The sequence below is a fragment of the Tursiops truncatus genome, chromosome 20 (assembly GCF_011762595.2).
Source record: "Tursiops truncatus isolate mTurTru1 chromosome 20, mTurTru1.mat.Y, whole genome shotgun sequence".
NCBI classification, from domain to species: domain Eukaryota; kingdom Metazoa; phylum Chordata; class Mammalia; order Artiodactyla; family Delphinidae; genus Tursiops; species Tursiops truncatus.
The window spans coordinates 9,075,722-9,094,282 of NC_047053.1; the positions used below are offsets into that span (position 1 = coordinate 9,075,722).

Consider the following 18,561-nt stretch of genomic DNA (forward strand, 5'->3'; position numbering starts at 1 on the left):
ACTGTGGCTTTTTTTTTTTTTTTTTCTGGGATTTTTTTTTTGGGGGAATGGGGAGGGATGGGTCTAGGGAGCGGGAATGTGGGGGGGGGCAGGGTTGGGGGTAGGGTGTCTGGGAACCAGGGGAAGACTGGAAATGCTGCCGCCTTCTGCAATTTATTTATTTTTTCTTTTGAGAGAGTGAAAGGAAGAGACAGATACTTGAAACCTGGTGTGTGGCCTGGTTATTTGGGCCCCGGGTGAGGGGGGAGACCGGGTGGGAGCATAGGGATGGGTCTGGTAAGGTCAGATCCTTCTTCCCCCCCCCCTGCACTCCCCACCCCACAGGATAGAGTGGCCTGAAACGGGCCTTGTTGGAACCTGCAAATCAAGGCTTCAGGGTCGTTAATGAAGAATGGGCCTGGGGGTGGGGTGGGGTGGGGCTGGAGCTCGGTCCAAGGTCACTGACAGACCCAGAAAGAGGACTTGCAAATGTAGCCCAGCCCTGACCACTCCCCTGGGCTGTCTCAGTCCTGTCGGGCAGCACAGTGGTCTCTAAAGAAAATAGTGAGGACACTTCATTCATGTTTGGAGCCGTGGACAGAGCTGGGCTCTGGCAGTGACCTTCAGAGAGGTTTGCTGATAAGAAATGCTGTGTGAATATTCATTGGATTTCTTTATGTCTGCCCCATCTCTATAGGAAATATTTGAAGCAGTTTTGCAAATAATAAGGGTAGGAAAATAGAATGTGATACCAAAGGTAAAAACAGGAGAAACAGATGTATTAGCTATGAGGGTAAATATGATTTCTGAGCTTCCTGGTAGACAGGGCAAAAAGGGAAATGGTCCATTACATACATACATACATACATATACATGTATGTTGTGTATGTTATGAAGGAGAAAAACTTCTGGCTCTTTTAGGGAGTCAGGTTTTCCTGGGCCCTAAATCCTAACTGAAGTTTCTCAGATGCTGCTCCGTAGATACTCGTTCTCAGCTTCCCGTCTGCCACTGTTCATATGCTTGACAGGCTCCCCTCACACCAGCCTCAACTGCAGCATAGATGAGCCATTGCTGACACCAGCTGGGGGATCCCACCTACCTCTTTCTATCTCTCATTCAGGGACCCCAGGGAGGAAGGCTGAGGTGGGGTGGTTAAGTCCTGAACTGTGCAAAAGGGCAATTTTGTAGCCACCGCTGCCAGATGTGAGAGTTGGATGGAAAAACCCCCAGGGGCAGTGTTGGGGGGCAGTGTTGGGGGGTGCTGCCCTGGCCTGACCAGATCCAAGGCTAGAGGTGGAGATCCCCAGAGGTGTGGCCCTTAAAGCAGGGGTCCTCTCTGGATCGCCCTGCTGGTTTTTGAGCAGCACTCAATCCAGCAGAGGCCAGTCCTGGGGGTGGGAATGGGGGGGGGCGGTGTCTGCCTTTCAGGAAACGTCGCAGGTGATTCTGATGTCTTGCTGGATGGAGAAGCACCGCCTTTTCCAATAACCCTTCTTTTAGCTTGATTCTGCGTAGGAGCAAATGGTTTGAGGCTGTGCTCACATTCTCTGCCATTGGCTGAAGGGAGAAAGCTGTGAGCTGAGGAAGGCGTGTGCAGGTAACCCGTCTGCATCTAGGGGGTTAAGGAGAGTTCACTGAGAAGGGGTAAAATCCCCTAGTTGTGCATGCGTTGTGTTTTAGGTTACAACACTAATACACATACCTTACAAAACTGCAAATAAATATAGAAATACGCGTGGTTAAAAAAAAGTTCCTTCCCCATCTCATTCCACATACTCCTCAGAGGGAAGCATGTTAGCAGTTTGGGATGTATTCTTCCAAATCTATAAAGAGCTCTTTCCTGTCCCTTTAGGGAGACCACATGTGCCTGAGTGGTAGGCGCGCTGGGTTCCCACACAGACTGGAGTTCAAAGCCTGATCCTCTTTTTTTTTTTTTTTTATTTCCCGCTTTTATTTATTTTTAAATTTATTATTTTTAAAAAGCCTGGCTCCTCTTCACCCCCTTCTGTTTTTTTCAACAAATACTAATTTGGATCTTCCTTGGTGCCAGTGTTTGAAATGCTGGGAACACAGTGTCCCTGCCCTCGGGGAACTTGGGGGGCCTACCCAGTGGGGACAGAGAGTAGCAAGTAAAGGAATGCAGGGAGTTTACGATAATGACGGTGCTATTGAGGAAAGAAAGTGACCGCTGGGTGTGTGTCCTTGCTAGTCTAGACAGGGCGGTCAGGGCGGCTTCTTCTTGGAGCGACGTTTGAGTTGAGACCTGAACTGTGATGAAGCATGGGGTGGGGGAGTGTGTCAGGTAGAGACAGGATGCAAGGTAGGAAGAAGTTTGTAATGTTGGTGGACAGAAAGAGGTCACAGAGTGGAGCAGGGTCAGGGGAGGGAGAGAAGTAGGATATGGGTCAGAGGAGTCAGCAAGGCCTGAGGCCTTCAGGCGGATTTTATAAATACCAGGAGAAGTCCTGTGGGAGGGCTGTAAGAGGGCAGCGGCTGGCTGCCGTGGGTCCTGGTGAAGGAGGTATGGTCGGGGGCAGTAGAGAGCCAGGGAGGAGGTGGTGGTAGGTCAAGATGAGAGGCGTGGTGTCACTGCAACTGGCCAAAGGGCTTAACGCCTCTGACCCTGTTTCCCTGGCTGTTAAATGGGAATAGTAACTACTTTGTTGGATTCTTGTGAGGAATAAAGGGAAAAAACACGTAAAGCCATTGTTACACTGCCTGGCACACGTTAGAATCTGGTAATGGTTATTGCTCTTGGCCTCTTGATCTGTTCTCTGTTACTGGGTAAACTTGAAAGTTAAATAAAACTTGGAAACCTTTGGAGTTTTACAGTTTTCTAAAATTTTCACCCTCTAAAAGTAGGAAAGAGGAGAGAGGGTCCTGGGTCACAGGATCCTGGCTGTCCCAGCACAAAAGACAGTGGGGTTGGGGAGGACAGAGCCAGGATGGGGCGTGCCTATGGGAGACGGGGCGTGCCTATGGGAGACGGGGCGCTGCGGCCCCTCCACACAGGCGAGTTCTCGCCCAGCACCAGGGAGGGGATGTTGAAGCCCCTGGGTGGGTTTATCAGTTCACATCTGAAACTTGTGTGCAGTGGCTCCCCCGCTTCCTGCTCAGAGCCCCCTCTTTCTCTGCCGCTGCTTCTGGCGCTGAGCCCTCCAGCCCTAGTGCAGCCCCCTAACCTCCCCTGTCTCATCTCCACCCAAGCCCAAGTCAGCCTCGGCTAGATTTGGGGAACCACTGGTCACCCTCTTTGGAAAGTCAGCACAGAGCCTTCTCTGTGCCCCTCTGCCCATTTGTTGTCACCTCTTCTGCTGGGTCTGCTGGGCACACAACTCTGCAGCCCACAGGGTGCTGAGAGGCACGAGGTGGAATCCCAACCCTCTGGGTCTGGGGCCCACTCCAAACACGAGGTCAAAAGCGCTCTGAGAGAGAAGTGTGAGCAGGTGTGGGCTCAGGACACAGGTCTCCTCCATAGAAGGGGAGGGGGCTGTCTTAACTCAGACAACACCCCAGGGCCCCAGTTCTGCCCCGGGGAAGTTGCTCACCACCCTCTGGGATTTGGGGAGAGACCTCCTCTGCTATCCTGACCCAGCCTTCCCCCTTTCCCCTTATGCAGAGGCCCTGGAGGTAACTCAACTCTTGGCTGTGCTGCTAGTGATAAGAATAAAGATAGGTAGCATGCACAGAGCACTTGGTACGTGCCGGGTACTGTTCTAAGGGCTTTCCACTCATTATCTTATTTAACCTTGACGTAACTCTGAGATGGGCATTAAACCCACTTCCTAGATAAGGTGAACTCAGATCTGGCTGATAGCAGCCTTTAGGTTCTTTCTGCTTCTCTAGTTTTCTACCCCCTTAACATCCTTCTTGGGGACCTCTGGCCGTCGGCATCCTTCCTTCTCAGCGTCCCTCTCCCCACCAGCCCCTTCTCCGTCCCCCAACTGCCCAGGCCCCGCCTCCACCTGCCAGAAAAGCACTTCCCTCTTACTGACTCACTCCGATAGGAGGCCCAGACCCCTTTCTCCTTGACCGTCTTTAATCTGGCACTTGGAGTCCCCAGAGCTGGCCCTGAAGGTCACCCCCACTTCCTGGGGCTCTTTCTTCTGCTTCCCCCACAGTGGGGGACTCCGTCCTGGTCTGCTTTCTTTCCACTGTGGCCTCATCACGGGGCAGCACCCAAGACCCTGCCTTCAGTGTAAGCAGAAGTCTCTGTGGTCTCCAGGAGCCTTGTGGACCCTGGTCAGGTGCACTGCTGCCCTTGCCCCCATCCCCCCCTTTGCTCTGTGTTCAGCAGCCACCAGGTCAGCTCCATTCTTCTGCAACGTTCTGCCCCTGTGGCCTTCCCTCTCTGGCCTCAAGCCTCACACTTTCTTACTGAGACCAACTCAGCAGCCTCCTGACAGAGCCCCCTGCCTCTCAGGGACCCACCTTTGACCCAGCACCCACCCCGAGGCCAGGCCATTGTTCAGCTTACAGCTCTGACCTCACCACTGCCCTGCCTGCAACTCTTCACGGGCCCCTGTAGTCAGTCTTTAACTTGGCTGTTCAGGTGCCAACATCAGTACGGTGTTTTTGGTTGTGTGTCCCCAGTGCACATGCACTCATCTAATAATTCTATACATCTTGTGGCAGCCAGCCTTCAAGATGGACCCTGATTATTCTCACCCCCTGGAATGCACACTCTCGTGTGGTTCCTTTCCACACTGGGGAGCCACTAGGATGCTGTGGAGACGATGGAGTGTTACTTCTGAGGCTAGGTCATAAAAGAAATTGCAGCGTCCACCTGGTGCTCTCCGATCATTAGCTCTGGGGGAAGCCAGCTGCCATGTTGCAAGGACACTCAAGCAGCCCTGTGGAGGGGCCCGTGTGGTGAGGAGCTAAGACCTCCGGCCAACAGCCAGCACTAACTTGCCAGTCTTGTGAGTGAGTCATCTTGGAAGCTGATCCTCCAGTCTCAGTCAAGTCTTCAAATGACTGTAGCATGGATATGCATCCTGACTGCACTCTCATGAGAGACTCTGAGCCAGAACTAACCCGCTAAGCTGCACCCAGATTCCTGACCCTCAGAAACTGAGTAAGATGATAACTGTTCTTCACTTTAAATTGCTCAGTTTTGGAGCGATCATTTTAGCAGTAGATCACTAACACACATTGACCACTGTACAAGTCTATTATGCACATGATAAAACACATCCCCAAGTAGAAATCTAAAGAAAAGGGATAAAAATATATATAAAGTGTTTGGTTTTGTTTTTTGGTTTTGTTTTTTTTTTGCCACGCCACACAGCTCGAGGGACTTTAGCTCCCCACCAGGGATTGAACCCGGGCCCTCAGCAGTGAAAGCCCAGAGTCCTAACCACTGGACCTCCAGGGGATTCCCTAAATAAAGTTCTAATGTTTTCTTGCCACACCCTCTTTTTTCTTTTTTTCCCCACAGTGCTTGGGTTTTATTTAACATCACTTCCGTGACCAAGAGCCAGCCTGGAATCCACAGTCAGGATGGAGCCGCATGGGCCACAGCGCACCAGGACCCGCGTCCTCCCAGCCTACCCTGCACTCACAGGTTTTAGAGCCCTCGTAAAATGAGCTCCTATAAGCAGCTGCTTCTCGTGGAAACTCAGACACCGGTGGGTGGTTCAGGGTGGGCGGGTCAGGGTGGGCTCCTCATTGCTGGTCTTCTTTTATTTCAGTCTAAGCTTGTTCCAAATCCTCTCCAGGGCCACTTTTCCCATGAAGAAGGTGATGGCAAAATTACGCTTGTACCAGTCCCTGTTACAATACATGTGCTTCCGAAAATGTTTACTTAAAAATTCCTTGTAAAAGTCAGCCATTTCGGGCTTCCCTGGTGGCGCAGTGGTTGGGAGTCCACCTGCCGGTGCGGGGGACACGGGTTCGTGTCCCGGTCCAGGAGGATCCCACATACCGCGGAGCGGCTGGGCCCGTGAGCCATGGCCGCTGAGCCCGCGCGTCCGGAGCCTGTGCTCCGCAACGGGAGAGGCCACAGCAGTGAGAGGCCCGCGTACCGCAAAAAAAAAAAAAAAGTCAGCCATTTCTTCTGCATTCAATGTTGCTTTTTGACCTGATTCAGCTCTCAGTTCCAGGCCTTTGGCTTTTAGTCTTGAGTCAATAAGTTCTTCTTTTTCCTAAAAGAAGACAGCTATCAGAACTCCCTTTCTTCGTCTTTTTGTTTTTCCTTGGCTAGGACACAGCTCTCAGTGCTCTGGAGAAGTCTGGATGTGGATTTCCTGAGAAGTGGCCCATCTCAAAGCCTTTAGAAAAGTCAAATTCTGGTTTGCCCAGAACTGTTGGTTCCGTTCTTGTGTTTCTTGTCTTAATTCTCTTAACTTTTGTTCCAATGGTGATTCATTTTCAGGGATGTAAAAGTGAACAGGTTGAAGGTTGGAATATTTATCTGGGGGTCCTATCCAATCATGGCAAGATTTTCTTGGAAATCTTGAAAACAAGATTTTTCTTGAAAACAAAATTCTTTGTTTGAACAAAACTCAATCTTGAAAACAGAAATTCTTGAAAACAAGAATCTTGAGACCTGCTAGTGTTGGAGGGTTTCCTGCAGAGGGGGGATGGCCGTGGCTCACCGTGGGGACGAGGACACTGGCAGCAGAAGTTCTGGGAAGCATTCCTTGCCGCCTCTTGCCACCTTCTTAATGGATGATCTTGCGATACCCCTGGGGCACATGCTCCCCCAGTTTGGAGACCTCTGTGCTTCTGAATGACATTCAAGATGCCTCACCCTGAGACTGACGGCCCTCCTCAGGGTGGCCCAAGCTACAACTCTGGACATTTCTCCCACTCTTTCCAGGGTCACTTGCTTATTACAGCTGATAAAAATCCTTCCTGTTCTTTCAGGCCAGCGTCACAGACCTCCCCTAGGGAGCCTGGTGGTGGGATTCCCAGGTTTGGAGCCTGGCCTCTCTGAATTGCTCTCTGCACGTGCTCCATATCCCAAGGTGAAGTGTACTCAGAGGGGACAGCGTCGCTTTGCATGAAGAGGCAGAGTTCTAAAAGTGGCCCCCAAGATTCCATACTGTCCTCCCCAGCACCTGAGGACATGCTGAGATCTCTCTCTCACAATTGTTATGTTATGGGGAGTGATCCTTACCTATGGCCGCACACACTGTACAGGGGTCTGGCTTGTCAATCGGCACCCGGTGTATCGTGTTGTTTGTCTGGCTTTCTTCACAGTGTCTCATCACTTCTGACTCCTGTTCTTAAGTTGTTGTGTATGTCATGTACACAGCTGACCTTAGGACAGGAAGATTCTCCACGTGGGCCTAATCGAATCCCAGGAGCCCCTTTGAAAGCACAGGGGGAGTCAGAGAGATCTGCACCTTGAGGAAGATTCCAGGCACTGTTGCTGACTTTGCAGATGGAGGGGCCATGCGATGAGGAAGGCAGGTGGCCTCGAGGAACAGAGGGTGGCCCCCAGACGACAGCCAGCAAGGAGATGGGGACCTCAATCCTACGGCTGCAAGGAACTGGATTCTGTCAGCAACCTGAAGGAGCTTGGGAGCAGATTCTTCTCCTTTGCCTCCAAAAATGAATACAGTCCTGCCAGCACCTTAATCTCAGCTTTGTCAGACCCTGAGCAGAGAAGCCAGCTTGGACTTCTGCCCTACGGAGCTATGAGCTAATAAATCGGTGTCATTTCAAGCCACTAGGTTTGGGTTGCATTGTTACTCTGCAATAGAAAATGAATACGCGAGGCTGCGTTCCTGAAGACCTTGCATAATTCAAGGTATACATTCTTTTTTGTTTTTTGGCCTCGCTGCGCAGCTTGTGGGTTCCCTGACCAGGGATCGAACCCAGGACCCCTGCTGTGGAAGTGCGGAGTCCTAACCACTGGACCGCCAGGGAAATCCCAAGGTATATATTCTTAAAGGGATAAATGGAAAGAGTTCTCAGGGTGCATATATCTACCGCCATGTGTTGTTGTTTTGTTTTTAGCTACTTTTTAGTTTCTCAGGATTATCTCTGGTATCGTACAGGTGGCTTGTAAGTCAGCCACCGGGTGTATCGTGTTGTTTGTCTGGCTTTCTTCACAGTGTTTTATCACCTCTGACTCTCACCCTAAACTTGTTGGCTTTGGCGTATTTTTCGGCACTGGTCCAAGTACTGCTCCCTAAGCAATGGGTTTGGGAATATGGTTATAGGGTAGAACCAGCTTGCAGGAACATCTTATTCCTGTATAAGATGCAAACAGAAGAATGCACAGATCTTAAGTGTACAGCTTTCAGCAGTTTTACAAACTGAACACAGCCTAGCAACTGGCATCCAGTTCAAGAAGTAGAACATTTCCATCGCCCAGAAGCTCCCTTCCAATCACCACTCTTGTAAGGGTGACCATTATTCTGACCGAAACATCGTAGGTTTGTTTGCCTGAATAAACCGGATCGTAAGCGATAATATCAGAGAAGGCCAAATTAACAGCCCAACAGTCACCAAAATTACTGGCCACAGTCCCAGTGCATGCAAACAACGTGGGGCTTTTCAAGACACGGATAAAGGAGATGTAGCCAGGGCTTCTTATTTTATGCAAGGGACGTGTTCCTGAATATCTCATGTAATGTAAACTCTCCTAACTCAGGTCTAGTTTTCTCACTGAAATAACTGTAACCTAGGATTCCCGTGACTTCACATTTGGTCCTAAAGTGAGACTTATTAACGTCTTTAACATTGCCCAATTTCTAATTTAGCATAATTCCAATCCAGACACTCCTCTGAACACAACACTCCCTGAACTCTCCCTGGGGCTGTGAGGGACCACTTTTAGCATTTCTGGGACCCCGGGGCCCAGCTATGGTGACGGGACGGGACCTGGTTCTGGGGGCAGCACACAGGTCCTGGAGTCCGGCTGCCCACATCCCAGCCCTCCCTCTGCTGTTCCTTGCAGTGTGACTCTGGGTAAGGTCTTACCATTCAGGGTCTCGGTTTTCTCATCTGCGAATCGAATAGGGATGTGCTCGGGGGGCTCTTGAGAGGAGGTAATGAAGGAAAAGCACACAGGAATTACTGGAGGTTTTTTGGCACCAATCCCGGCTGAGTGGGAAAAGCCTGTCCTCCTGCCTCTCCCCGCACCACCCCCTACGCAGCTGGGAGGACTTTACTCCCCCCGGAGAGCAAAGCCATTCAGCCGCAGGCTGGGGAGTCTGGCGGCTGAGCCCCAGTGAAGCCGGGCCCAGGCTCAGATGCCAGGGTCACAGGCCTGGATTGGGCAAGAGCAGAGATCGGCCCCTCTGATCCCGGTCAGGGATATTTGGAGACACCACCAATTCTGGGAAATTCAGAGGCAGGAAGTGAAAGGGGGGAGGGGCAGAGGGGAAACGGCAAACTGCACCCTGGCCCCTCCTGGCCTGGCCCCCTCCCAAACGGTGCCATGAGTGAGGTGACTGCATACAAGGAATGGGGACAGACCGGGGAGACTCCCCACCCCTGGGAAGAAAAGAAGAGGCAACCCATCCCCCGCTCCCAGCCCCACACCCCAGAGTTCCAAATCCAGTTCTACCTCTGTTTACGTCCAAAGTCCCAGGCACTGGAGATGCCAGGTTTGGTGTGTTTGGACACATAGACACGCAGACGCACAGACAGGCAGACGCACAGGGCTGAGGGCCCTCATATGGACCCTGCCCCCTCCTCTCCCACCACCCAGGGCTGTCTGCGCACCCTAATCCTCCAGGCTTCAGCCCGTTTCTTAGCCTGGGATCTGTGCAGCATCGAGGGACCCAGGAGTCAACCTTGAGACCTTCGGCAAGTAAAAGGGGAAGAACGGCTGTGGGGGGTGACTAACTGGGGGGTGGGGTGGGGGAGGGGATGGAGGGGCCCCATGTTGGGAGGGCTGGGGATGGAGTGGGAAAACTGTAGAAGACAGAGTTTGGATGTCAGGCCTGGGAGGGAATGGGAGCAAGAAAAAAGGTCTCCTGCTGATCACCTAGAAAGGGACTGGACCACACACCCCAACTCTGTTCAGCCGTAGCCTCAGCCCTAACCCCAGCCCTGACCTGGTCCCAGGTCCAGCCAGCCCTACCATGACAAAGGAGTACCAAGATCTTCAGCATCTGGACAACGAGGAGAATGACCATCAGCACAGAAAAAGTGAGGGGAGGCCTCCCCCCATTTCTGAAAGGCGAGCATTAGGTGGCTCTTGCTCTCTCCACTCAGCTCCTGCTTCTTTCTGTAACCCCGACTCTCCCTGGTCTGCCCCACTCACAGGGACACAGCATCTGAGCCGCCCCTCTTAGGGGAGGTGCAGGGTGTAGGGCTGGATTTCCTTTCTTGGTGACGGCTGCCCCCAGGCTTCTGCATGACCCTCCTGTCCCTCACCTTGTTACCGACTTCTCAGGACCCTGGGGATGGGGGCGCCCAGGGCCGTGGGACTAACTGGAAGAAGTTAGGCCTCCTTCTTTCCTCTTTCAACACCCTGTGAGCCTTGGCCAACTGTGTGAGTGTGTGTGAGTGCATGGGTGTCAGGGATCAGTTTGGTCAAGGGGAAGATTTCTGGGATGGCTCTGAGGGATCTCTGATTGGGGGAGGATGAGGCTCTCTTACATCAAAAAGCAAGCCCCGGGCTTCCCTGGTGGCGCAGTGGTTGAGAGTCCGCCTGCCGATGCAGGGGACGCGGGTTCGTGCCCCGGTCCGGGAAGATCCCACGTGCCGCGGAGCGGCTAGGCCTGTGAGCCATAGCCGCTGAGCCTGCGCGTCCGGAGCCTGTGCTCCGCAACGGGAGAGGCCACAACAGTAAGAGGCCCGCGTACCGCAAAAAAAAAAAAAAAAAAAAAAAAAAAAAAAAGCAAGCCCCCTTTCTTTCTCCTGCGAGCAGGGATGTTGCTTCGGCTGAGCCAGGATGAAGTTCTTGGTGGATGGGAGTGGGCAGCGACCTTCGATGGGGGAAGGGACTGCCGGCAAAAATGGAGGGGAAGCCCCCATATTCCAGCTCACTGGGACAGGGCTCCCGGGTGGGAGCAACTTGAGGGACCTGAAGTCTGGCTACTCCGCCTCTTTCCCTGTGCGCAGCCAAAGAGGAGTGGGATTCGAGGGGTGACCAAGAAATCCACTGCTCTTGCCCCACCTGCAAGGCGCCACCCCCCCCCCCCCCCCCCCCGCCCCCAGTCTCCTCCAGCTCGCAAACTCCGTCCATCCTCCAGGCTCTGAGTTCTGAGGCTGCAGTGACTCAGCCAGGCCAGCAGGTGTCAGCAAAGGCCCAAGGCCTGGGTAGGGCTCCGGCGGGTCAAAGCTTCGCGCCCCTCCCCACCTCCGGTTGGCTCAGGCTTCTCCGGGCCGCCCACCGCCCAAACTTCTTCATGTATAACGTTCCTCCTAGTCGGCTAGAGGAGGCTCAGACTGCCCTCCTTCTAGGACCCCAGAGCTGCCCCAGGCTCCTGATGCCCTCTCCTCTTGCAGGGCCGCCTCCTCCCCACTCACTCTTTCGGCGTCTCTGCTCCGGACCCAGCCTCATCCTGATCTCCATCGGCCTTAGCCTCCTGCTGCTGGTGGTCGTCTGTGTGATCGGATCCCAGAGTGGGTTCCCTGGGGGTGGGCTGGGAAGGGAGCAATGTTGAGGGTGGGTGGGTAGGGGACGTGCTGGCTGCTGTGATGGTTGACACAACCTCCTAATTTTGTCCTATCCACACCCTCTTCTGCCCAGACTCCAAGCTGCAGGAGGAGCTGCGGGCCCTGAGAGAAACGTTCAGCAACCTCACAGTGAGCACGGAGGCCAAGGTCAAGGCCCTGAGCGTCCAGGGTGAGGAGGGCTGGGGCTGGGGGGGCTGGGAACGTAGGGACATTGGGACACTGAGCAAGTCTCTCCTCTAGGAGGAAATGTGGGCAGAAAGATGAAGTCCCTGGAGTCCCAACTGGAGAAACAGCAGCAGGACCTGAGTGAAGGTCAGCGAGGGAGCGTGCGTTCGCGCGCTTCCGCATGCAGGATACAGGGGTCTCTCAGGCCAAACCAAGGGGCCTTACGGCAGGAGCATCTGTGATCCATCTTCACGCCCCAGCACGCAGACGACAGAGCCTTCCCAGTCCCCTCCCCCACTCATTCCCCTCCCCCTCTGCCCTCCGTCTCCCCAGATCACTCCAGCTTGCTGCTCCACGTGAAGCAGTTTGTGTCTGACCTGCGAAGCCTGAGCTGTCAGATGGCCGTCCTCCAGGGCAACGGTGAGGGGGTGGGTGCTGCCCAGCCCCGCTTTCCTGCCCACTTCCCCTCAGCCCCTCACCCTCCCTCTGCCTGCCCCCGCCCCCACCCCCCACCCCCCCAGGCTCTGAAAGGACCTGCTGCCCGGTGAACTGGGTGGACTTTGAAGGCAAATGCTACTGGTTCTCTCGCTCGGGGAAGCCCTGGCCCGAGGCTGAGAAGTACTGCCAGCTGGAGGACGCCCACCTGGTGGTGGTGGGCTCCTGGGAGGAGCAGGTGAGGGCCAGGCGGGGCTGGGCTGGGAGGCTGGCAGGTCTAAGGAGAGATCACCAGCCCCTCCTCCCTCCCCAGAAATTTATCCAGCACCACATGGGCCCTGTGAACACCTGGATGGGCCTCACTGACCAAAACGGGCCCTGGAAATGGGTGGACGGGACAGACTATGAGTCGGGCTTCAAGTGAGTGTGTGCGCCCCACAGCTCTGCCCTCCGCCTGTGCCCCAGCCTGGCCTGCGTCCCAGCCTGGCGGGTCCCAGGGCGCCAGGGGCTGCTCGGCTTGTCTGAGGGTCTGGGCCCCTCGGGCCTGCATCCATCTGGTCTCTTTAGGAACTGGAGACCAGAGCAGCCGGACGACTGGTATGGGCACGGGCTCGGAGGAGGTGAGGACTGTGCCCACTTCACGGACGACGGCCGCTGGAACGATGACGTCTGTCAGAGGCCCTACCGGTGGGTCTGCGAGACACAGCGGGACAGGGACAGCGAAAACTAGCAGCCTCCTCTCCCCCTAATTTATTTCCTCAATGCCTTTACCTGCCAATAGGGCTCCTGGTTTGGGGACCCTCCTATCTGGGGGCTTCTGGATTTTCATCTAAGATTTAGAGGGAAGGGTAGTGTCTGAGGAATGTAGACTGATGTTTGGAGGGGCGAAGAGGTTGAAACCCATGCCACTTTCTGTGGTTTGCAGGTTATTATTGTCAACTTGCTTTTTAGAGTAAAAAGAAGAGAAATATGTGAAATATTCTGAGTTGTCTTGTTGTTGGGGATTAGGAATTGGGATTGGGCTGGTTGGCACTAGATAGCCTTGGGCAGGCAGCGGGTCATCCTGAGAACTGTCTGGGCTTTGGGCCAGGTGGCCTGGATTTGTTATTTACAGGTATGTGAGTTAGGGCAAGTTATTCTGCTCCCTGAGTCTCAGCTGTAAAGCGGCATTCATTACTGATGTTACTGAACTCAGTTTGGACTGCTCGTCTCTCAAGGATCCAATCCTGAGAGACAAGTGCTGGGTAAAAGGAAATATAGCTTTACTGAGGAAGCTGGCAGTCCTGGGGAGGAGGTGGACTCATGTGTCAAAGAACCAACTTCCCCTTGCTGATCAGGGCGCACGGGCTTTTAAAGGGGAGTGTCATGGGTACATAGGCAGGGCAGGGGGCTACATGCAGAACAGCACAGTTAGCTCTGATAATCGCCTTGAAATTGGTCATGCGGAGGTCTGATCAGCATCATCTTGATTGTTTCAAGTATAGTTAGTCTTCAGTTCCAGGGTCGGTTTGTTCCCATTTCCTTGAGGCCAGTCCTTGAATCGTACAAGGTGGAGCAGGTTGTGTCATGACTAGAGTCTGGTCATTGTGCAGTTAACTTTTTCCATTTGGTGGTGGTTTTAGTATCTGCAAAACAACTCAGGAGTGTGCCTCAGACACTATTGTCTATGTCCTTCAGGGAGGAACTAAAGATTCTGTGATTCTATTGTCCTAATCATTAACTTCTTAAGCTTGTTTTTTTGTGACTCAGGGGAGGCTTGGGAGAGTACAGCATTTTATTATTATTTTTTTTATAAACAAGAGACGGGGGACATGGAGGGGCTTTTGTACCTGGGAGGTCCCCGCAGGGTCCTGCTTGGTTTCACTGGGATCATCCTACCTCCAGCCATGCCCCCAGGAACAGAACCACCCCAGTGTGAACAGAAGCAGCATCCACAGTTAGGGAACAAATACAACAAATGCAAAGGTGAACCCACAACCCAGAATCACCAACATGGGAGGAAAACCAATACCATGGAAGAGAAAACCACAGCAAATAGAATCCACAACCCAGATGGGAGTTAACAGGACAAACAGATGAAGACTTTATGGACGCTTATGGGTTTATCAACCAAAATGGGCAAATTAACCCACAGATGAGACCTCCACTAATTCTAAAAAGGATCGGTGCTCTGACCACAATAAAATCAAGTTAGAAATAAACACAAAAGTATAGCTAAAAAAGATCTATCAACGTATACATGACTCACCATCTTTCTAGGTAACTTGAGTTTAAAAAAAATAAAAATGAAACAGTCAAGTGGTTTAGAAGTGAGCAAGGAGAACACTACAGACTGACATTGTGCGACGGTATAAAGCAATTCCCCAGAGGAAAAGTATATAGCCTTAAGCACATTTATTAAAAAAATAGGAAAGGCTGAATGGAAATAAGCTTATTTTTAACTTAAGACACTTGAAAAAAGCAAAACTTAATGCACTAGAAAATAAAAATGTAGATATCATCAGTAAAAACAAAATCTGATTCTTGGAAAAGGTAAATAACAAATATGAAGGAGAATAAAAGAAATACAGGTACATGATTTTAGAAAGGAAAAAGGTTACAGAAGAACAGATATAGAGGATATAATTATGTAACACTCTCTGATTTGAAACAGCAGAGTACAGACAGTTTCTCCTACCATTGTTGTAATTTTTAGGTTAATCCCTTAGAAACAGAGCTTTTAACTTCCAAATTTATAAAGGGGAAAAAATGAAGAAAAAACAATCTAAAGGGTGGCAGGAAAGGAGAGAAAAACAGCACAGGTAGATAAGAAAAATCAAAATAAAGAGTTATGAATCCCAATATGTTGATGATTATATTAAATACAAAAGACTAAATAATCTGTCATCTATCCATCTATCTACCTCTTTATTTATTTATTTTGGCTGCACCGTGCGGCTTGCGGGAATCTTAGTTCCCTGACCAGGGATTGAACCTCGGGTCACTACAGTGAAAGCACCAAGTCCTAACCACTGGACTGCCAGGGAATTCCCTAAATTATGTTTTTAAAAGACATGAACTTACAGACAGAATGAAAGGTAAAGTCCAACCACATGCCCAAGAGACACATCTAAAGAGAGAGGTTGAAAGCGAAAGTATGAGAAAGATATGTTAGGAAAATTCTAACCAAATAATTATCTTATTTTTAAAAATTAATTTATTTGGTTGTGCCAGGTCTTAGTTGTGGCATGCATGTGGGATCTAGTTCCTTGACCAGGGATCGAACCCAGGACCCCTACATTGGGAGCGTGGAGTCTTAACCACCGGACCACCAAAGAAGTCCCCAGATAATTTTCTTATAAAGTACACTTTATAACAAAAATTATTATTCGAGATAAAGTGGGTCGCTTCCTAATGATAAAAGGTTTAGTTCAACAGGAAGATACACCAGTCTTAAATATATGTGCACAGAATAACATGGCCACAAAATACATGAAATAAAAAATCTGGAAGTACAAAAAGACAAATCTATATTCATAGTAGGAGATTGTAATGCACCTCTGTCGGTAATTGATGTATCAAGCAGACTGAAAAATCACTAAGTATACAGATGTTTTGAATGCCAGGTTGAAGTATAATGATCCAATGGACACATTTAGTATAGTGCACTCACCAGCTACAGAATACTCATTCTTTTCAAGTATACTGGTACATTTTTTTAAAAATTGAGCAAATACTGGGCCATAAGGCAGGTTTTTAAAAAAAATAAATTTATTTATTTTATTTTTATTTTTGGCTGTGTTGGGTCTTCGTTGCTGCACGCGGGCTTTCTCTAGTTGCGGTCAACGGGGGCTACTCTTCATTGCGGTGCGTGGGCTTCTGATTGCGGTGGCTTCTCTTGTTGCGGAGTGCGGGCTCTAGGCTTGTGGGCTTCAGTAGTTGCGGCACGCAGGCTCAGTAGTTGTGGCTCGCAGGCTCTAGAGCACGGGCTCAGTAGTTGTGGCGCATGGGCTTAGTTGCTTCGCGGCATGTGGGATCTTCCTGGACCAGGGCTCGAACCCGTGTCCCCTGCATTGGCAGGCGGATTCTTAACCACTGCGCCACCAGGGAAGCCCCCATAAGGCAAGTTTTAACAAATTTCAAATAGAGTATTTTCGCTATAATGACCAAAAAATGTAAGATTCCTATATAAAAAATTAACTAGCCCAATTAAATGGTGTATTAAGAGAGATAACATGTTCAACTAACATCTATGCCTTGAGTAAGAACTCAAAGATGCTTTAACAACAGAAAAATCTATTCATAAGATAGACACAGGGAGTACAGAAGACTACATTAATGGAGCACAAAAGAAAAGATTACATGATGCAGAAAAAGCACTTGGCAAAAGCTCCACACCTATTTATGATAAAATCTTTTAGGACCTTGGCTGCTTCTGTATTGTTGCTCTACTGTTCTCAGCATATGAATTCTATCACCTGTTCCAAGATGACTGCCCCACTCCAGCTGTGACACATTCTAGGCAAGAGGAAGGTGAGAAGAGAAAGAGAGAAAAGTATATCTATGAAGGGAAGAGGTAAAACAATATGATCGTTCACATGGAAAATCAATATCAATAAACAATTACACCTAATAAGAGGATTTAGGAGGTGTATCTGTTACCTATCATCACAGTGACATATAAAGAATATACAAGAACAAAATTACAATCCTTGCCAAATTCATATAGGAATTCAATGTGATAAAAATACAAGTTTCAGCTGGATTTTTAAAAGCAACTCAACAATCTTTAAAAAATGATAAAAGTCAATTTGGGAAAAAAAAGAGTAAAAATTGAAAGAAAGGGAAACCAGATTTACCAGGCATTAGAATATATTGCAAAGCCATATTCATAAAGACAGTATGGTAATTTTACAGAACAGACAAATAGACCAATGGTATGGAACAGGGGGCTTGGAGACAGAACTATGCATAAATGGGAACTTAATATATAATAAGGGAGGCATCTCAAGTTGGTGGAGGAAAGACATTATTGGGAAAAGTGGCTCTCCATATTAAGAAAAAAAAATTGATAGCCAACAACACATGCAAAGGTGGATGCTGGATAGATTCAAGACTTAATATAAAAGGTAAAATTACAAAAATAATGGGAGAAAAGGAAGGAAAATCTTTTACCTATGAGTACAGAAGGGCTTCAAAAATAAGAACCCCAAAGCACATACCATAACACACACACACACACACACACACACACACACACACACACAATCGGTGAAATTGACAGTGTGCAAATTAAAAATTTCAGCTCAGTGACAATGTATCAGTTAGGCTCCCAGCAAGAAACAGATGGCATATATGAAATGGGTAATGGGAAGGTGTTTTAATAAAGAGATGATTTACAAAATCCTGTAAGCAGGATTAAGGAAGCCGCAAGAAATAGGGCAGGGACCCAGGTATCCCAACAGTGGGGAGCTGGTGGCACCTTCAGGAGCCCAGAGAAAGAGAAAGCTGCATGGAGAGGGCCTCCGGGAGCCGTGACTTTTTCAGTCTGTGACTTGTGGTTGCAGAAGGCAGTTAGCCCACAGCTACCCAGCAGGGAGGGAGCTGGGGAGTCAGTATCTTCATTTCCCTCCTCTTCCTCCCTCTGATCTCCTTCCAGGGCTTGAAGCCAGATGGCAAGGGAACACTTTGATGCAGCCATACAGCTCAGCCTCTGAGGCCACAGAATGACATGGAGAAGGGTAGACAGTGGATGTGGAGGGACAAACAGAAGACATTCAGCACCAAAGGAGCCCAGAGACGAAGAAATAGATAGGAAATCTACTAGGGAAGTAGCCAAGGATATAAACAGCAGTTCACAGAAGAGGAACCCCAGGGGTCCAATGTGCATATGAAGACATGCTTATAATCACTAGTAGGGAGAGAAATGCAACTTAAAACAAACATCAGTGAACCATCCCTTTACACCCATTCAGTTGACAAAAATGAGAGAGGAAAAGTCAAGTGCTGGCAAGGATGTGGGGGAAATGGGAAACTTCTATGCACGCTGATGGGAGCATAAATTGGAATAGCCATTCCGCAAGGTATTTCGTGGAATTAAAAGTGCATGTATACCACGATTCCTGCAGTCCTACTTCTGGGTATACATACCAGAGAAATTCTCTCACTGGGACACTGTGGAGATGTTCACGGCAGTGCTGTTTGGGTAGCAGGAACTAGAGGCGACCTAGGTGCCCGCTGTTAGTATAATGTGGTGCTTGTGCCTGAAGGGCTACGGTCCAGCATTTAGGGCCAGCAATTATGGTGCAGCCACTATGGAAAAGAGCATGGAGGGTCCTCAAAAAATTAGAACTAGAACTACCATATGATCCAGCAATCCCACTTTTGGGTATATAACCAAAGGAAATGAAATC

General features: G+C 50.0%; 1 protein-coding gene across 9 annotated transcripts in view; it reads left to right on the forward strand.

Moving 5' to 3' along the window:
• Positions 1 to 83: 83 nt before the first annotated feature.
• Positions 84 to 18,561, forward strand: part of ASGR1 (asialoglycoprotein receptor 1) — a 29,458-nt gene continuing 10,980 nt past the window's right edge. Inside the window, exons 1-12 of one of the 9 annotated variants that reach the window (XM_073798513.1) lie at positions 84 to 5,610; positions 6,851 to 7,662; positions 7,778 to 7,867; positions 9,651 to 9,748; positions 10,010 to 10,124; positions 11,399 to 11,515; positions 11,643 to 11,738; positions 11,810 to 11,881; positions 12,068 to 12,154; positions 12,256 to 12,407; positions 12,483 to 12,589; positions 12,737 to 14,039. In XM_073798513.1, the coding sequence (XP_073654614.1) occupies positions 10,073 to 10,124; positions 11,399 to 11,515; positions 11,643 to 11,738; positions 11,810 to 11,881; positions 12,068 to 12,154; positions 12,256 to 12,407; positions 12,483 to 12,589; positions 12,737 to 12,899 (846 nt within the window). In that variant the 5' untranslated portion in view covers positions 84 to 5,610; positions 6,851 to 7,662; positions 7,778 to 7,867; positions 9,651 to 9,748; positions 10,010 to 10,072 and the 3' untranslated portion in view covers positions 12,900 to 14,039. The other 8 variants (XM_033846974.2, XM_073798512.1, XM_073798510.1 and 5 more) reach the window with 8 other exon arrangements.